Consider the following 27,477-nt stretch of genomic DNA (forward strand, 5'->3'; position numbering starts at 1 on the left):
TGACAAATGTCCTTTTATTTATTTTTTTAATGTTTATTTTTGAGAGAGAAAGTGCACAAGCGGGGGAGGAGCAGAGAGAGAGGGAGACAACAATCTGAAACAGGCTCCAGGCTCTGAGCTGTCAGCACAGAGTCCGACGTGGGGCTCAAACTCACAAACCATGAGGTCATGACTTGAGCCGAAATCGGACACTTAACCTACTGAGCCACCTAGGTGCCCCTACAAGTGTCCTTTTATATCAAAATGCTATCACAGAAAGAAACGTGGGGGCTACAGGAGCATGGTGGTCTGGAGAGGAGACAGACAAGGTGGTATGTAACAGAAGCTCTGATGAGAAATGGAGGCAAAGTAGGGGCCCCTGGGTGGCTCAGTCAGTTAAGCATCGGACTCTTGATCTCAGCGGAGATAATGATCTCAGGCTCATGAGTTCAAGCCCTGCGTTGGGCTCCCTGCTGGACGGTGTGAAGCCTACTTGAAAGGAAGGAAGGAGGGAGGGAGGGAGGGAGGGAGAAAAGAAAAGAGAAGAGAAGAGAAAAGAAAAGAAAAAAAAGAAAAGAAATGGAGGCAAAGTATGCAAACTTCACAATCCGCTGGTCTCACACTTGGTAAGAATCAGGCTGGGAAGACCACTAGGTCCCGCAGAGACTTCTGCATCCAGCTGTTTCATCAGCTGACGTGACCCCTGGGAAGAAAGCAAATTTAATTCTAATGACGTGGTAGGACCGACAATAGCCAAGGATGCAATCAACACTTGGACGAGCATCCACAAAAATGACTCCGGGGGCCCCTGGCTGGTTCAGTTCGTAGAGCTTGTGACTCTTCATCTCGGGGTCGTGAGTTCAGACCCCACGTTGGGTGTAGAGCTGACTTTGAAAATAAAGTGGAAAGCTTTTTTTCTTTTTTTTTTTTAATGACTCCAAGTGAAGGGAAGACACTCCAAAGAGTTCTTAAACTTGCTGAAGATAAAACCCTGGAGTCCAAGCTACCACGGAACAGAGGGGCTGGGAAACAGGAGATCTGGCTCCCAGCCATCCTGCTACTGCTCTCTGTGTGATCTTGGGCACGTACTGGCTTGTCTGGGGTGATTTCCAGCACGGGCATTCTGTGTGACCTCTAGAACTAAAGCTCATCTGGGACAAAATGCTGTAGGGATCATTCGTGCTATTCACCACCAAGTACATTCCAAGTATCCACCTTCCAGGCACGCAGTGGAACTGGACTTCCCAGCCCTCTTGTGCTTGGGGGGGGGGGGGGGGAGGGAGGGAGGGTATGGGAAGGAGGAAGAGGGACAGTGTGAGAGACTAACCCTGGTCAATGAGCTGCGAGGAAAGCAGCACATGTCTAATCCAAGCCTGAACCTCCAACAAGAGACCCCCCAGGGTTCTGTCTGTGGCACAGGGACAAGCAGCATCCAAGATGGTGGTGGATCATCAGCCTATGTTCCTTCAATAAGAGCAGTTCCCCTGCCAACCGATGATGAACATGTAGCACAAAGGAGAAGACCCGTATTGTTCCAAGCGCTGAGATTCGGGGGTTGTCAAGATGACATGACCTACGCTAACCGACAGCTCTTCCTCTCCCCTGTTTTGATGGAAGGGTCGTCCTTCCTTCTTTCTAGGCTTATATCCTCGTTTGTCATCACATCCCTCCCACTTGCTCAGGGCATTCATTGTCCAAACAACAATCTTCTTTCTCACTCATTTGTAGCTGTTCACCTTGCCCTGCCCTCAAACAACTCCAAGGTGAAACAGCCCCAAATCCAAGTCCCTGGTCCTGGAACCCTCCCCCTTCCAGGGAGCAGATAACTATGGAGCGGTCTGAGTTTCCACCATCTTCCAAAGATAAACGCAGAGCTGTTACCTGGTTGACACTGGCCAGTTAGATCAATCCATCCAGAGCTTGCTTTAGTGCTGCTCTGAAAAAGCTAGGGCTCCCCCTGGTCAGTTCTGTTTTCTCCTTTCCTGATCCCCATAATTCTCTGTGGTTCCTTTCTCCTGTTTATACCCCATCCCTCCTTCCTCAAACCCCATGATTCACAGAACCCTCTGTTCCATTGTTATCCATTATTCCCAAACTCACCCATATTATTCTTTGCCCCTTGGAAGACATTTCTTTACCGCCAGCTGCGACTAGACTCCCCCAAGCCCTGGGCTTTCCTGCAGCCTCTTGGCGGTGGTTCCTAGCGGCACTCAGCTGATCAAGGGCTGCGGTTTCCATACTGGGGTAAAGCTGGGGGAAGGAAACAAGGAATAAAAGATTAGGGTTTTGACGAGGACATTGTCAGAGCAGTGAATGGTAAACACTGAAGGGATAAGTGCAGAAATGCAGAGCAGGAGAAAGCCGCTGTTAATGTGAATTGACGGGTCGGTGAGTTTAAAAAAAAAAAGGTGTTGGAGACTATAGTACACATGTCACCCAGGAGGATGGGGACATGGTCAGAAAGGAGGAGGGCTGGGCAAGGATTTGGAGCCGGTTTGGGGCAATAACAAACCCCAAGTCACCCCCGGGAGTGAGCAGCCAAGGGACATCAAGGAGCCCATCAGATGTGAGGAGGGCGTGGGGGCCCCGGTGTGGGATGGCCACGGACCTTCCCCAGGATGACGGCAGGACACGGGGTGGAAAGGAGCCAGGAGCTGGGTGCCGAAGTGTACAACGAACGAGGGGGATTCGATGGGGGAGAGCGGTTGGAGGGTGGCAACGGTGGGGAGGCGGAGAGGGCGGTCGGATGAGCAGCAAGCCCTCTAAAGGAACGCCGCTTTAGACAAGAGGAAGGACGAGGAGTGCCGTGACAATGGCCAGGGGAGAAGGCCGGCCCCAAATCCTGACGGAGGCACGAGAGGAACGAGCAGCTTTCCCTTCACGGGCCTGAGGACCATGTGGCAGAGTTCTCTGGGGACAGGCTGGCAATGGGTAAGGGTGGGGCGGAGGGCAGGGAGCCAGGCAATGGCTCACCAGTTCCTACAGGACCAGAAGAGTGTCTGAGCTGGAGAGCATTATGGGAAACTTGTCCTAAGAATAGCGCCCTAGGCTGATTTCTACTAGGTTCATCAATGGGACAGATGGGGTGATGAGCATAGTAAATTCAAAGATGTTTTTTAAAGTAATCTCTCCATCCCGTGTGGGGCTGAAATTTACAACCCCGAGATTAAGAGTTGCACTTAGGGTCGGAGCCAGCCAGGCGCCCCCAGCATGGTAAATTTAGTCCTGAGTGTAGGCTGAGGGCAGATGGGCATGGCCTTGGCATGACCACCATGGCAGAACCAAAGAAGTGGCAGCCGGAGGTTGTGAAGTGTGCTTCCTACAGTAGCTTCTTTGAAGGAGACCTGAGAGGCCACCACTACTGGTCATTTGGGGTTGAAAATGGCAGGGGTTAACTGATGAATGGACGAAGAAATTGTGGTTTATATACACAATGGAGTACTACGTGGCAATGAGAAAGAACGAAATGTGGCCCTTTGTAGCAACGCGGATGGAACTGGAGAGTGTGATGCTAAGTGAAATAAGCCATACAGAGAAAGACAGACACCATATGGTTTCACTCTTATGTGGATCCTGAGAAACTTACCAGAAACCCATGGGGGAGGGGAAGGAAAAAAAAAAAAAGAGGTTAGAGTAGGAGAGAGCCAAAGCATAAGAGACTCTTAAAAACTGAGAACAAACTGAGGGTTGATGGGGGGTGGGAGGGAGGGGAGGGTGGGTGATGGGTATTGAGGAGGGCACCTTTTGGGATGAGCACTGGGTGTTGTATGGAAACCAATTTGACAATAAATTTCATATAGGGAAAAAAAAAAAGAAAATCTTCAACCAACCAAACAAACAAACAAACAAATGGCAGGGGTTTCTGCATCCCAAACTGAAACAGTTTTAAGAGATGACTCCAGGGGCGCCTGGGTGGTGCAGTCGGTTAAGCGTCCGACTTCAGCCAGGTCACGATCTGGCGGTCTGTGAGTTCGAGCCCCGCGTCCAGCTCTGGGCTGATGGCTCAGAGCCTGGAGCCTGTTTCCCATTCTGTGTCTCCCTCTCTCTCTGCCCCTCCCCCGTTCATGCTCTGTCTCTCTCTGTCCCAAAAATAAACGTTGGAAAAAAAAAAAAAGAGATGACTCCAGGGGTGCCTGGCTGGCTCAGTCAGTAGAGCATGAGACTCTTGATCTTGGGGTCCTGGGTTCAAGCCCCACATTGGGCGTGAGGCTCAGTCATTGAGTGTCTGACTCTTGGTTTAGGCTCAGGTCATGATCTCAAAGTTTGTGAGTTCGAGCCCTGCATTGGGCTCTGTGCTGATGGTGCGGAGTCTGCGTGGAGTTCTCTCTCTCTTACTCTCTTTCTGCCCCTCCCCCGCTCGCGCTCTCTTTCTCTCTCAAATAAAAATTTAAAAATTACATATATATGTATAAATTAACTTTTCTTTTTTTTTTTTTTAATTTTTTTTTCAACATTTATTTATTTTTGGGACAGAGAGAGACAGAGCATGAACGGGGGAGGGGCAGAGAGAGAGGGAGCCACAGAATCGGAAACAGGCTCCAGGCTCTGAGCCATCAGCCCAGAGCCTGACGCGGGGCTCGAACTCCCGGACCGCGAGATCGTGACCTGGCTGAAGTCGGACGCTTAACCGACTGCGCCACCCAGGCGCCCCATAAATTAACTTTTCTTAAAAAGACAAGCGTTGTCTCCAGAAGAAGCCATCTTACAGATGAGACAAGCCTGAGGCCCTAAAGTCTCTCTCAAACATGTTCTTTCTCTAAAGGTTCTTCCCTAGGTAGCAGGTGCCAGCCAAGCGGTGAAGACCAAATTACGACTGTCACCTTCCTATCAAAGCCACTGGCTCCACTTGGGCACCACTGAGTCGAGAGGCTAGGGGAAGGACATAGCACAGAGACCCGTTTACAAAAAAAAAAAAAAAAAACTAGTCTTCACCAGACTGGTGGCTGTAATTACACGCACAGTGGAACTGACTGCAAGTAAACGGACAGGAAACATCCTGGGGTTTTGAAGAAATTATACTGGCAAAGAAATTCCAAGCAGGGTGTGCTGAACCCCGTGGTTGCTCAACCTCTGTCAGAATTCCTGAGCCCTGCACCCTGCAGCAGCAGGAAACAGGCTTCGGAAGCTGCCCTCCCCTGGAAGGGTACATATTTCATCTGTGGCCCAGGAGGGTAGAAGTCAAGAGCCTCCCCAAGGAGCTCCTCCTGGAGACGGAGACCAGGAGGGGCTAAATGGGCTCAGCCGGGCGTTGTGCACTCCTGCCCGTGGCCTCGACACAGACACGCTGTGTGCTGCCCTTGGGGAGGCTCAAGACGGGGCAGCTGGCATCCCCCAAGGGAGTTCTCCCAGCCAGAGGACCACAGATGAAAGGCACGGTCCTTCTACAGCTCACGGTCACTGGCGCTATGCCATCACTTCTCCTGTTTTGTTTGTTAGCAGCAACCCCGTCCACAGTCCCGGAGGGTAATCGAGTTCTGTCACAGGTCTGACCCCCTCCCCCAAACTCAGGAAACTTCTAGCAGAAGCTTCTGCCCAACAGTCAATCTTACCCTTTAGAAACAAACTAACTGATGGAACAGAGAAAGAAACATTTTTTTTTTAATGTTTATTTATTTTTGAGACAGAGAGAGAGACAGAGCATGAACGGGGGAGGGTCAGAGAGAGAGGGAGACACAGAATCGGAAGCAGGCCTCAGGCTCTGAGCCACCAGCCCAGAGCCCGACGCGGGGCTCGAACTCACGGACCGCGAGATCATGACCTGAGCCGAAGTCGGATGCTCAACCGACTGAGCCACCCAGGCGCCCCGAGAAAGAAACATTTAAAAAAGACAACTGCTCAGAGGATCAGAAAGTGCCAGAAGTGCCCGACAGTTACCTCCATTTCATTATAACGTTAAAACTCCCCTCCGGATATTCATCCCAAACCCTAATAGGGAGTCAGGCTCTGGAAATTATTCTTCACAATCTTCTTATTTGTACAAATAAAGATGACCTTGTGAGACAACTCCCCCAGTATAGTCTCTGTCTATAACTCATAACTAGCCAAGGGGCAGAACCATGAGGAGAAAAGAAGCAAAAAACTTGTGGGCATGTTTTTTAAACTACCACAGCTATTAACCATTATATTCTCATGATAGTTTTTTTTTTTTAACGTTTATTTATTTTTGAGAGAGAAAGAGACACAGAGTGAGAGCGGGGGAAGTGCAGAGAGAGAGGGAGACACAGAACTCAAAGCAGGCTCCATGCTCCGAGCTGTCAGCACAGAGCCCAACGCGGGGCTCGAACCCACGAGCTGCGAGATCATGACCTGAGCCGAAGTCAGCCGCCCAACCGACTGAGCCACCCAGGCGCCCCTAATAATAGTTGTTTTTTTTTTTTTTTTTTAAGTTTATTCACTTATTTTGAGAGAGAGAGAATCCCAAGCAGACTCCAAGCTGTCAGCACAGAGCGGACACAGGGCTCAAACTTACGAACCGTGAGATCATGACCTGAGTCAAAATCAAGAGTCGGACGCCTAACCAACTGAGCCACCCAGGTGCCCCTCTAATGATGGTTTTCTAAACATCATCGGTTTGAAAGAATCTCAGTTGTTAGTATTAGTAGGAGAGCTTAGCAAGGTGTCTAGAAGCGAAATCGAAACATGAAAGTCAGCAGTGCTTCCGTGCACCAGGAAGAGAAAATGCATTTTCCAAAAGGTGTCCTCTAGTCCGTGCATAGATAAATGGATAAAGAGGATGTGGCAGGCATACACATGGAATATTACTCAGCCATAAAAAAGAATGAAGTCTTGCCATTTGCAACAACGGGGATGGAACTTGAGTGTATTATGCTAAGCGAAGTAAGCCAGCCAGAGAAAGACAGCTACCAGTTGATTTCGCTCATATGCGGAATTGAAGAAACAAAACAAAACAAACGAACAAAGGAAAAAGAGACAAAAAACAGACTCTCCACTACAGAGAACAAACTGGTGGTTGCCAGAGGGCAGGTGGGTGGGTGGGGGGGGGATGGGGGGATTACATGAAGGGGATTAATGAGCACACTTACCGTGATGGCCACCTGAGTAATGTACACAATTGTTGAATCACTATTTTGTACACCTGAAACTAATAGAACACTGTGTTATTTATACCTCAATTTTAAAAATAAGTAAATAAAAATTAAACCCAACTACCTCTGGAGTGCCTGGCTGGTTCAGCCTCCAACTCTTGATTTGGGTTCAGATCATGATGTCACAATTCATGAGACCCAGCCCCACGCTGGGGTTCTCTCTCTCTCTCTCTCTGCCCCTCCCTCGACCCTCACAAAATAAATAAACTTAAAAAAACCTACCTCTCAAAAAATAATAATAAAATATGCCATTTGTAATAGGATCAAAACAGTTTTTTAATGGTGTCTTATTTTTTCTTAATTTTTTTAAAGTTTATTCATTTTTGAGAGACAGAGCATGAGCAGGGGAGGGGCAGAGAGAGAGAGGGAGACACAGAATCCGAAGCAGGCTCCAGGCTCCGGGCTGTCAGCCCAGAGCCCGATGCAGGGCTCGAACTCACAAACCACAAGATCACGACCTGAGCCGAAGTTGGACACTCAACCCACTGAGCCCCCCAGGTGCCGCTTGGTGTATTATTTTCCTAAGAATACTGTAATTGCCACAAACCAAGTGGCTTAAAGCGGTGGCTTGAGTGGCTTAAATCCATTCTCACAGTTCAAGAGGATAGAAATCAGAAACGAAGGTGTCGGCAGGGCCATGCTCCCTCTGAAGTCTCAAGGAGAGAATCTTTCCTTGTCCCATCGGGCTTCTGGTGACTGTTGGCAATCCTTGGTGTTCCTTTGATCAGCGCAACAGAAGGCGTTCTGATTCTTTTCCAAATTGGCCCAGTGCATCGAAGAAGTCTCATCAGGTAGGTCTGGTTGTCCTGGTGAAACTTAAACAAGGAATTCAAAGTCAGAACCAGCAGAAAAGGGTGGTCAAGGATTTCTTCTTTTCTTAAATTTGTTTTAATGTTTATTTATTTTTGAGAGAGAGAGAGAGAGAGAGAGACTGAGTAGGAGCAGAGGAGGGGCAGAGAGAGAGGGAGACACAGAATGGGAAGCAGGCTCCGGGCTCTGAGCTGTCAGCACAGAGCCCAACGCGGGGCTCGAACCCACGAACCGTGAGATCATGACGGATCAAGTCGGATGCTCAACCGACTGGGCCACCCAGGCGCCCCAAGCATTTCTTAAAATAAAACCGGGGGGCGGGGGGGAAGCATAAAAGGAAACCTTGATATTTTGTCTTCATCAAAATTAAAATATTAACTTGTACAAGGGTGTTTGGAGCAGCATCACTCATACTAGCCAAAGGGTAGAGACACCGCCAGTGGCCACCAATGGATGAACAGATAAATGAATTGTGGCATGTTCGTGAAATACTTTTTGGCCCGAACAAGGAATCAAGTGCTGATACATGCTACAACTTGGATGAAGCTCGAAAATATTATGCAAAGTGAAAAAAAAACCCAGACACAAAAGGCCACACAGTGTAGCATTCTTTTTTTTTTTCTTAAGTTTATTTATTTATTTTTTTTTTTAGTAAATCTCTACACCAACGTGGAGCTCTAACTCATCACCCCAAGATTAAGAATCGCATGCTCTTGGGGCGCCTGGGTGGCTTAGTCGGTTAAGCGTCCGACTTCGGCTCAGGTCGTGATCTCACGGTCCGTGAGTTCGAGCCCCGCATCGGGCTCTGTGCTGACAGCCTAGAGCCTGGAGCCTGTTTCAGATTCTGTGTCTCCCTCTGTCTCTGGCCCTCCCCCATTCATGCTCTGTCTCTCTCTGTCTCAAAAATAAATAAACGTTAAAAAAAATTAAAAAAAAAAAAAAAAAAAAAGAATCGCATACTCTTCCCACCGAGCCAGCCAGTGCCTCTGTATGATCCCTTTTATATATTTATTTATTTTAATGTTTGTTTATTTTTGAGAGGGAGAGACAGAGCACAAGTGGGGGAGGGGCAGAGAGAGAGAGAGAGGGAGACACAGAATCGGAAGCAGGCTCCGGGCTCTGAGCTGTCAGCACTGAGCCCGACGTGGGGCTCAAACTCACAAACCGTGAGATCACGACCTCCGCCGAAGTCAGAGGCTTAACCAGCTGAGCCACCCAGGCGCCACTATTCCTTTTATATGATGTGATGGACCAAACTGTGTTCCCCCAAATTTATATGCTGACGTCCTAATCCCCATCGTGACTGTGTTCGGAGACAGGACCTTTGTTTTAGTCCATTGTAGCTGTCGTGACAAAATACCACAGATTGGGGGGTGCTTATAAGCAACAGAAATTTATTTCTCACAGTTCGTAGATTTGAAATAATATAAAGATAAATCATCAGCACTCGTAGTAGAGGTTAGCAAGGTTTCTAGAAACAAAAATGGCTGTAAATCCAAGATCAAGACACCCACATGGCTGAACTCTGGTGAGGGCTCTCTTCCTGGTTGATAGCAGCCGGGGACTTCTTGCTGAGCCCTCACAGGGCACAAGGAGAAGGCCAAGGCTTTGGGGAGTACCGTGGGGGTCTCTTTTATAAGAGCATTAATCCCAGGCAGGGGGGGCTCCACCGTCATGACCTAAGCCCTCCCTAAGGCCCCCCTTCTAACACCATCACATCGGGCCTTAGGATTTCAACATACGAATTTGGCAGGGGTGGGTGGGGCGGACACAACATTCAGATCATAGTAGCCTTTAAAGAAGTAATAAAGGTGAATGAGGTCACAGGGGTGGAATACTAAGCCAACAGGACTGGTGTCCTTATAGAAAGAAAAGACCAGGCTAGGACACAGTGGCGAGGTGGCCATTTGCGTGCGAGCCAGGGACAGAGGCCCAGAAGAACCCAAATCTGCCAACACCTTGACCGTGGACTTCCAGCCTCCCGAACTATGAGAAAATACATCTCTGTTGTTTAAACTCACCCATTCTGTGGTATATCGTGGAAGCCTCAGCAGAGGAGTGCGTATGATATACCAAGAACAGGCAAATCCGTGGAGACAGAAGGGAGATTGATGGTGGCCAGGGGGTGAGGGGAGGGAGGCTGTGGGGCGATCACTGAGGGGCACTGGGGGAGCATTGAATAAATTTTAGAACTAGAGAAAGCTGGCGGTAGTATAACACTGTGAATACACGAAATATCACTGAATTGTACACTTTATGGAGATTTAGTTATACATTACATGAATTTCGCCTCAAATTTGTTTTAAACACTAGAGCATTCAGCCTGCGGGGCTCAGTCGGTTAAGCGTCCGACTTCGACTCAGGTCATGATCTCACGGTTTGTGAGTTCGAGCCCCGCGTCGGGCTCTGTGCTGACAGCTCGGAGCCTGGAACCTGCTTCGGATTCTGTGTCTCCCTCCCTCTGCCCCTTCCCTGCTCATGCTCTGTCTCTCTCTTTCTCTCAAAAGTGAATAAACGTTAAAAAATAATTTTTTTCTTTTAATGTTTATTTATTTTGAGAGAGAAAGCATGTGAGCAGGAGAGGAGCAGAGAGAGAGAGAGAGAGAGAGAGAAGAGAATCCCAAGCAGGCTCCATGCTACCAGCACGGAGCCGGACACAAGGCTGATCCTACCATCCTGGGATCATGACCTGAGCCAAAATCAGGAGCAGATACTCAAATGACGGAGGCACGCAGGCACCCCACGTTTAAAAGATTTTGTATTTTATTCTAAAATTTTTTTTTAGTGTTTATTTTTCAGAGAGAGAGACAGAGCACTAGCAGGGGAGGGGCAGACAGAGAGGAAGACACAGAATCCAAAGCAGGCTCCAGGCTCCGAGCTGTTACCACGGAGCCTGACTTGGAGTTCCAACCCATGAACCGTGACATCATGACCTGAGCCAAGGTCGGACGCTTAACCGACTGAGCCACCCAGGTGCCCCAAGATATGTTTTAAAATTTTTTTTTTAATTTTTTTTTCAACGTTTATTTATTTTTGGGACAGAGAGAGACAGAGCATGAACGGGGGAGGGGCAGAGAGAGAGGGAGACACAGAATCGGAAACAGGCTCCAGGCTCTGAGCCATCAGCCCAGAGCCTGACGCGGGACTCGAACTCACAGACCGCGAGATCGTGACCCGGCTGAAGTCAGTCGCTTAACCGACTGCGCCACCCAGGCGCCCCTTAAAATTTTTTTTAACGTTTATTTATTTTTGAGACAATGTGAGAGACAGAGTGCAAGCGGCAGAGGGGCAGACAGAGGGAGACACAGAATCCAAAGCGGGCTCCAGGCTCTGAGCTGTCAGCACAGAGCCCGATGCAGGGTTCGAACTCACGAACCGCGAGATCATGACCTGAGCCGAAGTCGGACGTTTGACTGAGCCACTCAGGCGCCCCAGCCCCAAAATATTTTTTAAACTAAAATCTTATGTTTATCAAAGGAACCTTAATCAGAGTGGGAAGTTAAGCCCGCACTCTCTGTTGCTATCTTCTCTATTTTTCTATATACCTAAAACTGTTCTCAAACATAAAGTCTATTTTCAAAAAAATAGTCAACCCTCAGCTGGGAGAAGATATTTTCAACGCTTATCCTGGCCGGGCGGGGGGCGGGGAGAGACTCCAGAGCTCCAAGGATAATAAGGTTGTGACAAGTCCTGAAGGATCTTTATCCACTTTCCCCCATCCTTAGGCTCACGACTGACTTCTTCCTAACTTCATGTAAACGTCCTGTGGACTAAGTTCCAAGCCCCACTCACAACCAGGCCTCTCCGACACTAGTTTTCTACTGATGCTATAAGAAACTACCACAAGTCTAGGGGCTCAAATCAATACAATTTATTATCAGCGTTCTGAATGTCAGACCTTAGCAGGTTTCTCTGCTCTGGGTCTGGCAAGAACAAAATCAAGGGGTCGGGTGACTTACCAGGAGGCCCTAGGAAGGAACTACTTCCAAGCTCATTCACGGTGTGGGCAGAATACAGTTCTTTCCTGTTGTAGGACTGAGGTCCCTGCTTCCCTGCTGGCTGCCAGCTGGGGGCCACCCTTAGTTCCTCCGTGCCTCTCTCTTGTCCTTGCACCCGGCCGCTTGCAACTCAGCACCAGCGGTCCTTTTCAGGCTTGAGATTTGCCCAAAGTCTCCCAGCCAGCATATCAGGAAGCTGGGGTCCAAATCCGGGATCTAATTCCAGCGCTTTGCCCACAACCACCAGGGACACACGGTCTACTAACAATACCATTTGCCACTGTCCGATGGTTTCATCAAGTCTGCAATGGGCCTTGACGCCATTTCCCCCCTAATCCTTTGAATAACCCTGAGAGCTTTCAGAAGTGGACCTACTCGCTCCATCTGATCACTGGAAAGTTCAGTCCCAAACAGGCAGCACTCAGGCAGGCAGGATCCCCCAGTCTTTCCTTTTAGCCCGTCCCGGGGGCCACAGGCCTAGAACATAAAGTCACCCACTTATCGCCTCCCCCGTCCCCCCCCCCCCCCCCAGATAGTGTAAGGGAAAAAAAATTATCGAAACCCTGCTGGGTGGCAGGCCTTGAGAGCAGTGTGGGGACAAAGTGAGGGCGGTGGGGGACCGACTGCAGCCCGGTGTTCCAGGAAAGTGCATCTCTGGGGCCGAAAACTCATTTTTGCAAGGGTTAAAACCTATGCCGCGAAACCCCTACCTCCTGAAGACCTGACCCCAGGTCCTCGACAGAGAAGAGCCACGACCGGGGGGAGGCGAAGGTGCACAACTGCGCGCGTGCGCGCGCGCCACCCCCCAAGCACGCGGCCGGGGAACCCAGGGGGCGTGGCCGTAAAGGGCTTCTGGCTCTGTCGCGAAAGGGGCTGCGAGGGCGCCGGGCGCTGGTGGGCGGCGGGGAGGCCAAGTGGGACGTGGCTTTCGCTCTTTAAGGGGAGAAGTTGGGGGAAAGTTTTGTTTAAGAGGAGACAAAACTCCGAGCCCGCCGCTCGCCGAGCTCGGCCCCGCACCTGGCGCTCGCGGCCGGCCGGCCGGCGTCCTGGCTTCGGTGAGCGGCCCGCGGGGTCGGCCGGGCGGCGGCGGCGCGATGTGGCCCGAGGGCGCGGACGAGCGGCGGGCGCCCGAGCAGCCCCGCGACCGCCCCCGGAGCCCCGCGCGCGCCGCCCTCGAGCGCGAGCACGTGCGCGCGCACCTGCGGGCCCGCCTGAAGCTGCTGGAGGTGGGGATCCTGCTGGACCGGCTGCAGCGCGAGGTGGACTCGGTGGAGGGCGCCGTGGGCCAGGGCCGCTGCGGGAGCGGCGAGGCGGAGGAGCGGGTGCTGAAGCTGTACGAGAAGGCGGAGAGGAAGGCCGCCGAGGTGGCGCGGATGGGGCGGAGGATCGTGGAGCTCCACGGCCAGATCGACAGCTGCGGCTTCTCCTGAAGGACGCGGGCGCGGGTAGGTGTCGGCGGGGAGGGGGGGGGGGGGCGGGGGCTGCGCGCCGGGGAGGGGGAACGGGGTGGGGGGCAGGCCCCGAGGGTCGGGCTTGTAGGTTGGTGAAGTGATTTGGCGTTCTTAAACATGACACGTGAAGGTTATTGGTAGCAAGTAGAACAAGAAGAGGTGTGGGGCTGCCTACTGGCTGGGGGCGGGGGGCGGGAACCAAGGAAACCCTAGGCCATAAAGCAAACTACGGGGGAGGAGAGGAGAATTTTAAAGTGTGAAACGGAAGACCAGTACTGAAGATTTCAAAATTTTGCCGGGAGTGTGGAGCGTTTCGCTTGACCCTTTTCTGCGAGAAGCGGCATTCTGCATGCGCAATTTCACGGTTTATCCCAGGACAGTGGACTCTTACAGGTGTCAGAGAGAAAGCCGGACGCTAGTCGAAGCGGTAAGGATGGATCTTATTGAGTGGTAACTATTGCAGCAGGGGAGATAATCCAGCGAGAACTGAAGTCAGCTTCCCGGCGCCGGACTTTTTAAAGATGGGATTGTGCCGGGGGGAAAGGCACTGAAGGGTCAAAAGAGGGCTTTGGTCCGTGTGACGAGGCCATCTGGATGTGCTAATTGGAGCGTATTGAGAGAAGCAAACTCTCATCTTTGTGACGGGCGCACAGGTGCCAGCTGAACCTTTCGGGCACCCTATCTCCCTACACCCCTGCGGAGAATGGGAGGCCAAAGAGATGGCTTTCCCGTCCTTGAGGAGACAGTTTTGGGTAGTACATTTACGTTTCAGAGCACGCAGAGAGCCTTTATAAGGGCAAACTTTCCATAAGGTAGCTACTCTAAGAGGGGGTCTTAGTGCTTCTCTGCCTATCGGTAGGTTTTGGCTGGAACAAACAGTAAATTTTCCCAGCAACTTTGAGCTTCCCCCCACCCCTCGCAGGCACTTGAGGGAGGGCTGGGGTCACAGCCTTAAGATGGGGAAGCCATGCTAGAGTTTGGCCAGATCTCTTGAGTGCCAGACCTTGAACAGAGTGGTTGTCGATCGAGAGCTCTACGATTCTCACAGGCAACGTCTTGATAATAAATTTCTCCCAATTGTCCAATAGGTTCACCGTCAGACTCTGGGTGACCGGTCCGCTGACGCCCTGGAAAAGCTGAAACCCGAGAACCTGTTGTTCTCACTTCTGTTTTTCTGTAGACGTCGTTTCTACGTATACTGTTAAATCCGCATGTTAGTCTGTGTGGTGACCACTGTGTGGTGATAGGTTGCCAAATGTATTTAGTTCTGCGAAGAACTTTTACTGGGGAAAGGTTCTGAAAGCAGTTTGAGTCTAGATTGTAAACTGATGAGGTGGTCATGTTTTTATGCTTGGAATTTCTCGATGTTTTACATTTTTCTGTTTCTGGGCATTGGACTATCTCTCATGTGACCTAATCACTGCTGGAAAGTCTGGGCCGAGGAAGACACCGTGTCAGTTGTCAAAGAGCGGAGTTGCTGAAGGAGTTGCGCCTGCTTCGCTGGAAAGTGCCACCAGAAGAGGGATGGGAAGTGGTGGTGACAAGTTCAGAACTTGTCATTTCTCTGTGACACCAACAAGGCTTCCCTCTGAAATTAAGTCGCAGTATTTGGCGCATGTAACGTGAACTCTTGGGAGAGCTTGGACAACCCGGCAGAGTCTGATTTGTGGTTGTGTTCTTACATTTTGTTTGTGGTCTGGCTTAAGGTTCAGCCTCACGGACAGCTCTCGGTAGTGCATTTCCGGCTCTCTGAGGCCTGGAAAGAGGGATGTGCCTTAATGGTCCCAGAAAGGAGCTGTGGCCTTAAACTGAACAGGGCCAGCACCATTTCATGGGCTGTTAATTGTCTGGTTACGCTCATTTGAATAGCACACACACCCCCACACACCCCCACCCCCCCACCCCCACCCCCCCCACCCCCGTCGATTTGAGGTTAAAACAACGTATGTAATAAGCATTTGTAAGTTTGGCCAAATAAACCAAAGCCCTGCAACTTTGCCAGGAAACAGATAATAAAAGACGTTTCTCAGGGTTATCTTGTGTGCCGTGCTATCCTCGTCATCAAATGCAGTAAACTCCTTGTGGCTCAGAAGGCGCTCCATAAACCCACAGTTGGGAAGGGCAGGTCAGCAAGCACGGTTCTTACAGCAGGAAAGGTTCCTCATGGAATCTGCTTGTCCAGGCTCCGGCCTGGAAGTGCATCTGTTCGACATCCTTGCATCATGCGCTCCACGGCCTGAACTGGGAACACAGAGATGAGACGTGGCGGAGAAGACCTACGACAAAACACTGCAGATACAGCGTGCTCAGTTTCATGCCAGGTATTCTGGAACAGAACAGGAAAGGGGGACAGTGTCTTGCCCTTAACCTCCTTCTGGTGGATGAGGCGGACAACAAGCAAGTAAACCTGTGCCCTGTTGTCCAGCTGTGCCCCATGTTCTGAAGAAAAGTCCAAGCAGGGTCAGAGGTGTGAGCTGTTTTAGGCCAGGGAAGTCCGGCCTCCCAAGGAGGCAGCATTTGAGCAGCGAACTGAATGGAGGACCGAAGGTTGGAGCAGAGCAGGCACCCGGGAGGAGGACAGGAGATTTGTGCTTTCCCCGGGTCCTGCCTGCCGTCTTCTGGCTGGAGACGGTGGCTGGGGGGGGCCGGAGATCAGGAGCCTGTTGCAGTGAGAACCGAGTCCCTGATGCGGGCTCCAAGCGGATTGGAGGGTCGGTGGCAAGTGGAGCCAGGAGAGGGTGCTGTCGGACTGCTTGTGGGCAGCCGGCAAAGGGATCAGTCAGCCGGTCAGCCCCACTGGGTGGAGGCACAGGTTCCGGAGAAGGGGAGGGGAGATGCTCCGGAGGAGAGTCGCTTCCTGCCCTTGACCTAGCAAGGCTTCCCGAGGCGGTAGACCCGCATGACCTGGCCCCTGCGCTGTCTGGCCGCCTCCTGCCGCCGCTGGAGTTTCCTCCAGCCGCACCGGCCTTGTGCTGCCTGTTGAGGGCTCCTGTCCTTGCCCGAATAGCCCCACTGCAGCTGAGAGGTGGGACAGAGTCCAGCCTGAAGCAGGTAAGAAGTGGAAACTGTGTGTACACAGAACTCCTGAAAAACGTGGATGGACAGGCGCAGGTTCAAGGCAGGGTCTTCCCTTCTTAAGCCGGCTGACGGGAAGGCGTGTCCTGTGCTGGTGGCCGCACGCGGGGAGGGGGTGCCCTCTCCAGCTGTGGGAAACATGGCCAGACCCCCCCTCCCCCACCCCGGCCCTCTCTGCGCTCACTGCTGCAAAGCCTTTTTCCATCCTTCGCGGAACCGAGGGGTTCTGTGGCCTCTGGTAACCGACCAGAAGCATGGGACACCCCAAGAATTCTTCCCTCCTGAGGTTTCTCAAGCCAGGGAGCAAGGAGGTACAGCACTGCCATCATTTCCCTGGGGAGCGCCTGCCATCTGCAGCCCAGTGCACACCCCCCCTGCCCCTGCCCGGATCCCCTCCTCGCCTTCCCTCCCCAGCCAGAGTCCTGAGCTCTGTGCCAGGCCACCTCCAGCCCAGCTGAGGGGCTCCCGCTGTGGTCTGTCTTAGGATGCTCTGCCCCCCACGCTGGGCTCTGCCGCCTTCTAGGCCGCCTGTGTCTTCTCGGCAGCCCATCTCCTGGATCAACCCAGTTTTTCTACGAAATACCTGACGGAACGATACAGGTTCATGCACCAATGTTCCTATGAACCCCTTCCAAGTACTTCCGGGGGTGATGACCGGAAACACAGATAAGAATGGGGTCCCAGCTTTCTGGTTGCGAGAGCCGTGTACCATTTTTCTGCTTTCTGCTCCAGTGGTAGCTTTGGTGAGCCTGTTCCCACATCCACGGCGCTTTTACTCACAGGTCAGAATTCCTCGTGCACTTGGGTTAGCCCCCTGCCATTCCCCACCGCACCCCCGCCCTGAAAGCACTTGGTTACCCGTCTGAGTGAAGCCGTGGGTGGGCAGGTACAGTCCATCTACAAGTAACAGCCCCGCCGTGCCTTGACCATTCAGAGACCCTGGGTTGCTGGCACGTGTTGTCTTCACTGAGTCTGTGCCAGATGGACATCTGGATTCCGTGCTCTGCTGGCCGACTCTGCCCGTCATCTTGCTTCCCTGCCCCTTCTGCCCCTTGACTCCTCCTTCAGTGCCGCCCGCTCTCCTGGACCCCTGGGAAACCTGAGCTCCTTCACAGTCCCTTGACAAAGCTGCCCCCTCCACCCTGACAAAGCTGCCCTCCTCCACCCAGCCTGGGGGGTAATGGGAAGCTGAGGGGGTAAGAAAATCCTCTGTAACAAAACTTTTTCATACAGCGGATGAACACGAAGAGGGAAACGGGGACTCCCTAAGACGTGCGGGATGGAGATGCTGCCACTCGAGATTTGCTTTCAACGAAGTCAGGAGCGTTTAGAGGGGAGGCGGTCCACACCGAGGGGCTTCCTATGTCCCAAGGAGCTGGAAGAACGGGCTTCCTCGATCACGTGGCGCTTCGTGCCCGTGTTGCTCCTCCCTCTGTTCCAGGTCACACACCGCGGTGTTTGACTATTGAGTTACGTGGGTGGCGGGTCACTAGCAGGTTAGGCAGAGCAAAACCAATGCCCGATTGCCTGGGGTTCTTCAAGTTCAAGTTCCGTTATCAGAATTTTGGCTCTCGCGATCTCCGCACACGGTGCTGCTTCCACGAACGCGCTATATTACAAGGCCAAAGGGACTTTGCAGACGTAATTCGCCACGTGGGTCCCGTGTAAGCCTATGGACTGACCCTTCAAAGCAGAGAGCTGGAGCTTAAGAGGAAATCCAGGCAATTTAAAGCACAAGAAGGATTCCGTGCACGTCGCTGGCCTAAAGATGGAGGCAGCCACGTGTCAAGGAAACAGGAACCCGGTCCTCCAAACCCAAGCAACTGGATTCTGCCAACAACCTGAAGGAGCTTCAGCATGGTTTCTTCCCCGGGGCCTCCAGCAAGGAATGTAGCCCAGCTGACACCAGCAGAGACTCGCGCCATGCTGGACTTCTGCCTTCAAAAGTGTGAGATCATCGGCGTGTTTTTTCAAGCCGCCAAGTTGGTAATGAGCTCCACAGCCAGAGAAAACGGACTCAGCTTTGTGGCAGAAGGTACTTCAAGCCTTCACCAAACTGCAGCCTCTTGCACTCTGTCGTGGTGATCTCTTGCTACATAACAAATCTAAAATCGAATAGGTCTGGGCCCCTGAGTGTCTTAGTCGGCTGAGCATCCAACTCCTGGTTTCGGAGGACGGGGTCATAATCCAGGGTTGTGAGATCGAGCCCTGCATTGGGCTCCACACTGAGTTTGGAGCCTGCTTGGGATTCTCTGTCTCCTTCTCCCTCTGCCCCTCCCTGCATGTGTGCATGCTCTCTCTCTCTCTCTCAAATAAAAAAACACATGTATTAAAATTGAGTAGGTCAAGAATTTGGAGGACTCAGCTCAGCATTTTGGGCTGTCAGGTGGAGGCTGGGGTTGGATTCTTCTCAAATGCTTCTTCCCTTCAATGTCTGGTGCCTGGACTCAGAAAACCAAAAAGCTGGGCTCCTGGGGCATCTCCTTGGCTCTCTTCCAGTGGTCTCTCCAGTTGTGGTGGCTTTGGGTAGTTGGATTTCTTGAGACCTTAGGACTCCAAAACTGCATGTAGCAGGAGAGCCACGCAGAAGCTGCAGTGTCTTTTGTTTTCAGCTGGTCCCGGGAGTCATAGCATCACTTGGGCCATACTCTCTTAGGTGGCCACAAAGGCCCATCCAGATTCCAAGACAGGGGACGTAGATTCCTCCCCTTGATAGGGACGTGGCAAGGTTCTAGAAGAGCACGTGGGACCAGAAATGCCGTGGTGGCCATCTTTGGAGAATGCAGCCTGTCCCTCTGGCCACAGCAGTGACGCTCCTCCCTATGGAAACCCACACTCACACTTTTCCCTAAGAGCCTCCAAGTCTTACTGCATTATGTCAGCAGGCTGAGGCCCAAGGTCCAGGGTCTGGTCATCGAGATCAGACCCAAGGATGGGAGAGGCTCCCCAGGGACAGCCCCTGACAACTGCTTCTCCATGTGCAGGCTGCACACTGGTGAGATGCACCGTCTGCCCCGTACACCCACCGTGGTGGGACCAGCATCGCCCAATGGCTACAGACATGACCCAAAAGAGGGGAAACGGCAAGTGGCCATCACCAGTCTGCAGCAGTTCTGAGATGCAGCAGGGCTCTGTTCCCAGTTCCTCCATCAGGGCCCAGTCTTACTCTCTGGGAACAATTCTCTGGGAATCTGGCTCCACCCTCTGGGCCCTCGGTCCCAACCTCTGAACCATCTTTCCTTTTTTCAGATGTAGCTCGGGACTGAATCCGAGTAGTTTCTCCCGGTTGCTTCTTGCCTGCAGAAATTTGGGGTTCCAAGATCCCCTTTTCATTTTCTATGGTATGTCTTCAACTCAAACTGATGTGCTTCCTTTTGAAACAGTGCTTCTCATTTATTCGCGATTAACATACCCATGAAAGCCACATCCACAAAACTCACTCTACCTCACTCTACGTTGGGCTTCCAGTGGTATTTGCAGGGACAGTGTCCTTCAGATTCTTAGAGATCCTGTCGTTTGCAAGAGAAGATGCAGGAGGCGTGCCTTCAAGATCCTCAGAAGGCCTTTTGTGTGTCTGAAAGGCTCTACGAGGTAACACCATAAATCTTCCTGAGGTTTTAACGGAGGATTTCTAGTCGTGCTTTTGGGTCTCATCTTTAAACCATATTCTCCTGACAGCAGCGTGGATTTGAGCTCTGTTCGGAGCCCTTCCTAAATGGTAGCACTGTTTGCCATCCAGAGAGGCTGGGAATGAGAACCCAGCAAACCCAGCAAGTCCTGGCTCTCTTATCTTTTATTTTTAGAGAGAGAGCACGTGCATATGAGTGGGGGAGAGGGGCAGAGGGAGAGAGAATCTCAAGCAGGTTCCATGCTCAGCACAGAGCCCAGTGCAGGGCTTGATCCCATGACCCTGGGGCCATGACCTGAGCCAAAATCAAGAGTTGGACGCTCAACCAACTGCTGGCTCTTTTGTATTTAACAGCTGTTTCTTCCTCTTACGTTCTACTACGAACACTGCCCTCACATGTCCTTAGTTTGGCCATTCAGTTCATTAGGTACACGTTTTCTGTAGATTGTCAGGTTCTCTGCTGCTGTGTAACAAAGATCCCCTTTCCTCCAGAATCCTCACTGTGTTTTCAGCCTTCACTGAAAACCTTCACTAGAGCCTCAGCTTTCTCTGTCTCTTCAACATCTTCCCAGCCCCTGCCCACTGCCCAGTGCCACACTCATGCCCACGTTTGACGCTGTGTCTCAGGAGTAACCGTTTCCAGAGACCAGCACCTCCTCAAGTGATCTGCTGTTATGTACACAATCTCTTCAAAACTTCGTGGCTTAAAACAACAGCCATTTATTTCTTGCTCTTCCTGTGGGTCAGGAATTTGGGAGCAACCCAGACGGGCAGTTCAAGCTCAGGGTGTCTCATGAAGCTGCAGTCAGGTGGCGACTGGGGTCATCTGGAAGGTTTTGTCCACTCACACATCTGTGCTTTGGCCAGTTGTCGTGGACGAGAAGTGTTAAATGGTGACTGGAACTTACATTCACTCTGATAGAAATAAATTCTCTTTACAAGTCGCTCTGTTGCTGGCTATGTGAAACAGACTCACCGTGCAATAATCATCACTTGATGGAAGACCTTTCCCAAGTGGGTTTTGGGTTCACAGATTGTGGATCAATCTGGGAACGGATCGCACTGGGAAAAGAAGGAATCCGGGACTTTTTCCTTTCTCTTCTGTCAATTCTATCCCTCTCTCTGATGTAGCGTAATGCAGTCTGCAAATGGCAGCAGCAGCAGCGTGATCTTGCTTGTAAAACGTACAAGTTTTGGAAACATCATTTTTACATATGGGAGTGATACTAAAAGCGGCTGTAGTGATGACCGATTTATATTTTCTAGAATTTGTAAGTCTGGTGCTGTGATATCACGAAAAACAAGACACAGAAGAGACGGGTTCAGAGTGAACACGGGATATGGAAGAAGCTTCGGAGGTGCAAAGGGGCTGAATACCACTTCCTGAAGAAGATACTCCAGGCCCGAGTTTCTAAAGTGGTTTTTTTTTTTAGTAGATGCTATGCATAATGTGGGACTTAAACTCAGGACCCCAAGATCAAGAGTCGACACTCTGCTGACTGAGCCCGCGAGGCACCCCAGGCCCAAGTTTCTAAAGAAAAAAAAAAAAACAAAAAAAAAACCAGAACATCTGGACATCTGAGTGAGATTCCTCCAATCAAAACTGGATGGAGTAAAAATATGGAGGAAAAGAGTTTGGCATTTTAATTTATCTGGGACCATAATCTAACCTAGACAGGCTTCACATCGAATGGACCCATTAGCTTTTGCTGCATAAACCACCCTAGGTCCCAGTGACAATAAACATTCCTCAAGGGCCTGCACCTTGGCTGGGACTTGGGTGATCCAGACTGGCTAAGTAATGTGTCTGTGGTGCCGGCTGACCTAAGCTGGGCCTGTCTAGGGCACCTTGGTCAAGTGTTCCTCCCCTCTTCTTCCTGAGACCAATAAGAGAAGCCAGCCTGTTCTCGTAGCAGAGACCAGAGTGAAGACGGCCCAACCACGTTAGCACACTTCGACTCTCTGGGGCCTCCGCTTTGAAGGGCACTCATCAAATCACAGGGGCTCCACCCTCAAGGCCTAATTACCTCCCGAAGGCCCCGCCCCCACATACCATTTAAATGGGGACTTGGATTTTGACGTATGAATTTGGGGCGAACACGAACATGTAATCTAGAGCACCCGCACAGAGACAAACGCAGCGGTGACGAGACAGGATAGCGTCCCTATGTAAGGACGAATTACAGCAGTTGATGACTTACAGCAATGTTGATGTGCTGTAGGCAAATACTGTCTGGTCTCTCACTGTTAAGGATAAGGAATATTCCTTGATTAGGCCTTGGTCCTGAACCTAAAAACAGTTCACTAGTGCAGGCACTGGCACACGTTTTTTGGTAAACGGCCAGATTATTCACTTTTTTAGGCTTTGTGGGTCAGTTTTGTGTGTGTGTGTGTGTGTGTGTTTTTAACAACTCTTTAGATATGTGAAAAGCATTCTTTGTTCAAGGGCTGTAGTTTGCTAACCCCGCCCTTCTTCATTGTTCTGCACACTTGTCTGGGCTCTCCGAGTGGGTCGCGTTCTTCCTTTTCCATCACACTCCTTGGCCACTTCGGAGGAGGGAATTGAAAAATACGTCAGTTTTGGCTACTGAGCCTGCTTTCTGCTAGTAGAAAAATTGGGAGCCAGGAAACCTTTCTACATTTTGGAGAGTCTTAGTCTTTCTTCATCCAAGCTGGCAGCATTTTTGCTAACATGGCTGCCTCCAAAACTTAGTGGGTTTTCTCTGTATTTTATTCCATTCCATTCATGTACCAAAAGCCAAGCAATTCTTATGTTTAGCTCTCTAGGCCTAATTGCTGCTACTTTGGTCATATCTGGCTGCTGTGAGATCATGCCCTTCAGATCCCTAGAAGCCTGTGGTAGGCAGAATTTTAATACGGGTCCTCATGAGCTGTGATACCTGGTATTAGTCCTGTGATTATGTTACATTATATGGCAAAAGGGGGATTATTCGGGCACACATCTAATCACATGTCCCCCCCATAAACCCTTTAAGTTATAAAGTAGAATTTTCTCTGGCTAGGAGGTGAGGTCAATGATTAAAATGTTAAGAGGCACCTGTGTGGCTAGGTGAGTTAAAACAACCGACTATAGGGGCGCCTGGGTGGCTCAGTCGGTTAAGCATTCGACTTCGGCTCAGGTCGTGATCTCGTAGTCGGTGAGTTCGAGCCCCGCATCGGGCTCTGTGCTGAGAGCTCAGAACCTGGAGCCTGATGCTGATTCTGTGTCTCCCTCTCTCTCTGACCCCTCCCCCTATTCATGCTCTGTCTGTCTCAAAAAAAAATAAACGTTAAAAAAAAATTAAATGAAACAACTGACCATAGATTTCAGCTCAGGTCATGATCTCAGTTTGTGAGTTTGAGCCCCACATCAAGCTCTCCCTTTCTCTGCCCCTCCCCCGCTTGCTCTTGTCTCGTTCTCTCAAAATAAACTTTAAAAAAGAAAAAATTAAAATATCTGTCAATACATTAACCACACTTGTAGTTAACATTCCATAACGTATAGAGCTGCCAAATCACTACTTTATACACCTGAAACATCGTGTGTCAACTACGCTTCAATTAAAAAAAAAAAAAAAAAAAACAGTGTAAAAAATGTTGGGAAATAACGTTAAAGCAACATTTATTGAGCTCTTGCTGTGTGCCACGGCAGGTGAGGGCTGTGGGGAAGCTGAACCAAGAACCTGCCCCCAGGGTCTATAGTCTTAAGGACGGGCTTATATGATCTGATGAAGAATCAGTTCTGCAGAATTACCACCCAAGGACACACTGCGCGCCAGGCGGGGCTGAGTAAACAGTGTGCGCCCAGACGTACACTACAGTCCGGGTAAAGCGAGGCGCAGACTTGGAAGCAAAACGCAAGGCAGAATGAAACCTACGCTTCGAGCAAAAATCCGGGCGGAGGCTGGGCTGGGCGGCATGGAGAGCAGGGCCAGGCAGGGAGCGTCGGGGACAGCCACCTCCCGGGAGGCCAGGACGGGTGGCGGCCGGGGCGGGACGGCCCAGACCCAAACCCCTGACGCTCAGCACGCCACCCCGTAGCCCGCTGCACTAAAGGATTCTAGCAGTGCCGACCCAATTCGGCTACTCACGACTGAGAACGTTAAGCAGCTAAGAGTACAACGCAGTCAGCGCCCTCCCCGGACCGCGCTGCGCGCCACACGGGCGCAAAGAGGCCGACGTCTACACCGCCGAGCCTCAGGACCCAGCCCTGCGCCCTCGGCGTGCCGGGACCTACGGACCGCGGGCGGAGCGCGGCGCCGGGGCCGCGCGGCCGCAAAGGAGCTCCCTCGTGTCGTAAAAGGGCCGCACGTGAGCACAGCTCTGGCAGACGGCTGGGGCTCCATTTTGGACGCCGTCTCTGCTGCGCCAAGTTGGGGGAACCTGTTGCTCGTCACGGAGGCGCTCCCGCCGAACTCGGCCCCGCACCTGGCGCTCGCGGCCGGCCGGCCGGCGTCCTGGCTTCGGTGAGCGGCCCGCGGGGTCGGCCGGGCGGCGGCGGCGCGATGTGGCCCGAGGGCGCGGACGAGCGGCGGGCGCCCGAGCAGCCCCGCGACCGCCCCCGGAGCCCCGCGCGCGCCGCCCTCGAGCGCGAGCACGTGCGCGCGCACCTGCGGGCCCGCCTGAAGCTGCTGGAGGTGGGGATCCTGCTGGACCGGCTGCAGCGCGAGGTGGACTCGGTGGAGGGCGCCGTGGGCCAGGGCCGCTGCGGGAGCGGCGAGGCGGAGGAGCGGGTGCTGAAGCTGTACGAGAAGGCGGAGAGGAAGGCCGCCGAGGTGGCGCGGATGGGGCGGAGGATCGTGGAGCTCCACGGCCAGATCGACAGCTGCGGCTTCTCCTGAAGGACGCGGGCCCGGGTAGGTGTCGGGCGGCTGCGCGCCCGAGAGGGGCTCGCGCCGCCCCGCCTGGGAGTGCACGGCCGGGCGGAGGGGGAACGGGGTGGGGGGCAGACACAGGGTCGCGCTTTTACGTTGGCAATCAGAAGAAAGCAGTTAGTACGTTGTTGTGAAACGTGACGATCATTTGTAGTAAAGCAGTTGCAGGCAGGCGGGGCCTGGGGTGAAAGCGTAGGCCGTCGGGCGAACGAAGGACGAGGGAGCCAGTTAGAGAAGCGTGAAACCAAGTACAGGACGGAAACTTGCAGGTGCTGTGATATTGGAGCGCTTCCAAATTTTTTAAATTTGTATTTGTTTATTTTGAGAGAGAGAAAGTATGTGATGGGGAGCCAGAGAGAGAGAGAATCCTAAGCAGGTTCTGTGCTGTCAGTGCCGAGCGGGACGTGGGGCTGGAACTCATAAACGGTGAGATCCTGGTCTGAGCCGGTAGCTTAACCGACTGAGCCATCCAGGCCCCGAGACCTCACAGCATTTTGCACGGGTGGTTGATTGAGTTCGTTTGACTCCGGATATGCGAGTCTTAGAATTTCAATTGTGACTGTTGATTTCCCCACTCTTACTCTAGACTGACTGCTTGGAGAGGCTGTAATCGAGAATGTTTGGTTTTCTCTCCCTTATTTTTCTATACTTTCACTATGTTAAACACTAAATCTCCAGCATCATTCTGGGGAAATGGTTTCAGTATTACATATGTGGGTATGATTATGATTATTAGGTGAATTCCGTTTCAAAAACACAGCTTATAGGTAAGTACTCTTAACGTAAAGGAATAGGGTCTAGATTGTAAGCTGCTGTGTGGTCATATTCGTTACTGTGATGTTACTGTGTTTTTTAAAGTTCCAAAATAACATTTTTTTGCGCTTTTTTTTTTTTTTTTTTAATGCTTCCTGGAATTTGGGGAACCCATGAAAGAAACTTGAGGTCGGAGTTCTGCAAGAGAGAAGACGCTACTTGGCTGCAGTTGCTGAAGCAAGAAGCCAGACCCCCTTCAGGGATGTGGACACCACCGCTTTGGATCAGATTGAGAGGGCCCCCGGTGAGATCGGGGGCTGTTGGGCACGGAGAGTGGTGATGTCTGTGTTTTGGGATTCTGCAGTCCATCAGCTCGGAGCAGGAGAGCTGCGTTCTTTTCATTTTCTTTGTTTGGTTGTTTCTTTTCTTTCAGAAATGTAATTTTTCTGTGGCCTGTAAACTGGTACACATCGTGTAACGTGTCTGGTGAGCAACCTAGACTAAAGGATGAGATCTAGGTACTGTGAGTCTTGGCTGACTCTGAGATAAACTTTTTTGATCTAGTCAGGCATTTCAGGAGCTTCTCTGCCACAACTGCACGTGATATTTGCATGGCTTGGAGGGTTTGGGGAGGACAGCCTGGCGCTGACCGGGGTGGGCCCCAAACTGATAGCAGGGAGCATCTTCCAGGCTTAGAGGACCTCTGGCCGAGGTCCTCAGAGCAGAGCTCACAGGAACTGAGAGCAGGGCTCTAGCTTGTGATAAAGTTCGTTTGCCTGGAAAACAAGCATTGAAAGCCAGTTTTTGGAATCTTTGTGCAAACTACCAAAGCCATTGACTTGGCTGGGAAAAGGTGAGATAAATAAATTTTTTTCACCATGAAAGTTTCTCTTTGATTGTCATCATTTTCAGATGGAGATCCAGTGCTTCTGATTTGGGAGGTCCAGTGCTTCTGATTCAAAGCCTGTGGGCCAGAGGGAGGTTTGATCTGCAGGGAGAGAAGCCAGAGCGGGAAGGGGCCTCGTGAAAGCATTTGGTCTGGCCTCTGCCTCCAGGGAGCTGAAGCTCATTCAGTCACTTAACTTTCGCTGTGACCATGTGTCACGTTAGACTCTGCTGGACACTCACAATTTCCAGAAGAGATGATCTCAGGTTGAGACAGCTCTGTAAACATACAATCGCAGTCCAGTGCCCCCGGTGCTGGTCTTTGGTTAACCACGTAAGTTGAGTGTCCGCAGATGCTGTGGGTACATCCGTCAACAGAGTGCTTATCCACTTGGGTCTGATATTTGTAGCTTAGAACAGTGCCTCATCGTTGTAAGGCACGAAAAAAACGTGTGTGTGTTGGGTAGTGGTAATTTCTGTAGAAAACACAGAAGTGGGGATTAGGTGCGGGGGAGGCTTTCTGTTTATATAGGATGGTCAGATGACACATACGAAGACGTTTGAGCAAAGACAGGTCGTGTGGAATATACGCGAGGGCACCTAGGGAAGGAGTATCCTGTAGGTAGGTGGAGCGAGCAGGGCAAAGAGGTGAGGACCAGCGTGTGGCCCAGGTATCATGGGAGACGACGGCAGGCCGGCAAGGTCAGAAGGACCCATCGCCCTGAGTGCAAATGACGTGGAAATGGTTTGAAGGTCTACGTGGAGTAGCAGCAGCATCTGAGCGGGTCTGAGGAGACTCACTGGCCGCTGGGTTGAGAACTGCCAGTTGGGCGAGCAAGGGTGAGGGTGGGCCGGCAGCCCACAAACTGCTGGGGGTGCCCGGGGCAGAGTGGTCGCTGCAGGCGCCGGTGGGCATGT

General features: G+C 51.6%; 2 protein-coding genes and 1 long non-coding RNA gene across 8 annotated transcripts; 2 read left to right on the forward strand and 1 right to left on the reverse strand.

The window, feature by feature from the left end:
• Positions 1-553: 553 nt before the first annotated feature.
• On the reverse strand, positions 554-24,265 carry LOC123596208. 4 transcript variants are annotated; one of them, XR_006711595.1, is made up of 5 exons: positions 23,926-24,265; positions 7,679-7,900; positions 7,023-7,081; positions 2,080-2,229; positions 554-682 (listed from the first exon to the last, which is right to left on the reverse strand). It is a non-coding gene; the product is annotated as an uncharacterized LOC123596208 (long non-coding RNA). The 4 variants fall into 4 exon arrangements; XR_006711596.1 differs by having other exon boundaries at positions 24,139-24,264; XR_006711598.1 differs by lacking the exon at positions 23,926-24,265 and adding an exon at positions 12,604-12,689.
• LOC123596206 (putative MORF4 family-associated protein 1-like protein UPP) lies at positions 12,765-26,558 on the forward strand. Of its 3 annotated transcripts, XR_006711594.1 has the most exons (3): positions 12,765-13,338; positions 13,647-13,771; positions 14,433-15,227. XR_006711594.1 is itself a non-coding variant. In XM_045474623.1 (2 exons), exon 1 carries the CDS (start codon positions 12,988-12,990, stop codon positions 13,321-13,323), a length of 336 nt encoding a protein of 111 aa, XP_045330579.1. In that variant the 5' UTR covers positions 12,766-12,987; the 3' UTR covers positions 13,324-13,338; positions 14,433-15,227. The 3 variants fall into 3 exon arrangements, 2 of the variants coding, with proteins under 2 accessions (XP_045330579.1, XP_045330578.1); XM_045474623.1 differs by lacking the exon at positions 13,647-13,771 and having other exon boundaries at positions 12,766-13,338; XM_045474622.1 differs by lacking the exons at positions 13,647-13,771; positions 14,433-15,227 and adding an exon at positions 25,855-26,558 and having other exon boundaries at positions 12,774-13,338.
• LOC123596207 (putative MORF4 family-associated protein 1-like protein UPP) lies at positions 24,401-26,558 on the forward strand. The gene is made up of 2 exons (XM_045474625.1): positions 24,401-24,903; positions 25,855-26,558. The coding sequence occupies exon 1, from the start codon at positions 24,553-24,555 to the stop codon at positions 24,886-24,888; it is 336 nt and encodes a 111-aa protein (XP_045330581.1). The 5' UTR covers positions 24,401-24,552; the 3' UTR covers positions 24,889-24,903; positions 25,855-26,558.
• Positions 26,559-27,477: the final 919 nt, after the last annotated feature.

This window comes from Leopardus geoffroyi, chromosome B1 (assembly GCF_018350155.1).
Source record: "Leopardus geoffroyi isolate Oge1 chromosome B1, O.geoffroyi_Oge1_pat1.0, whole genome shotgun sequence".
In the NCBI taxonomy this organism is placed as follows: Eukaryota; Metazoa; Chordata; class Mammalia; order Carnivora; family Felidae; genus Leopardus; species Leopardus geoffroyi.

What these genes read in the sequence shown, in the direction of transcription:
- LOC123596206 (XM_045474623.1), top strand. Translation starts at nt 12,988, where the DNA reads ATGTGGCCCGAGGGCGCGGACGAGCGGCGGGCGCCCGAGCAGCCCCGC.
- LOC123596207 (XM_045474625.1), top strand. Translation starts at nt 24,553, where the DNA reads ATGTGGCCCGAGGGCGCGGACGAGCGGCGGGCGCCCGAGCAGCCCCGC.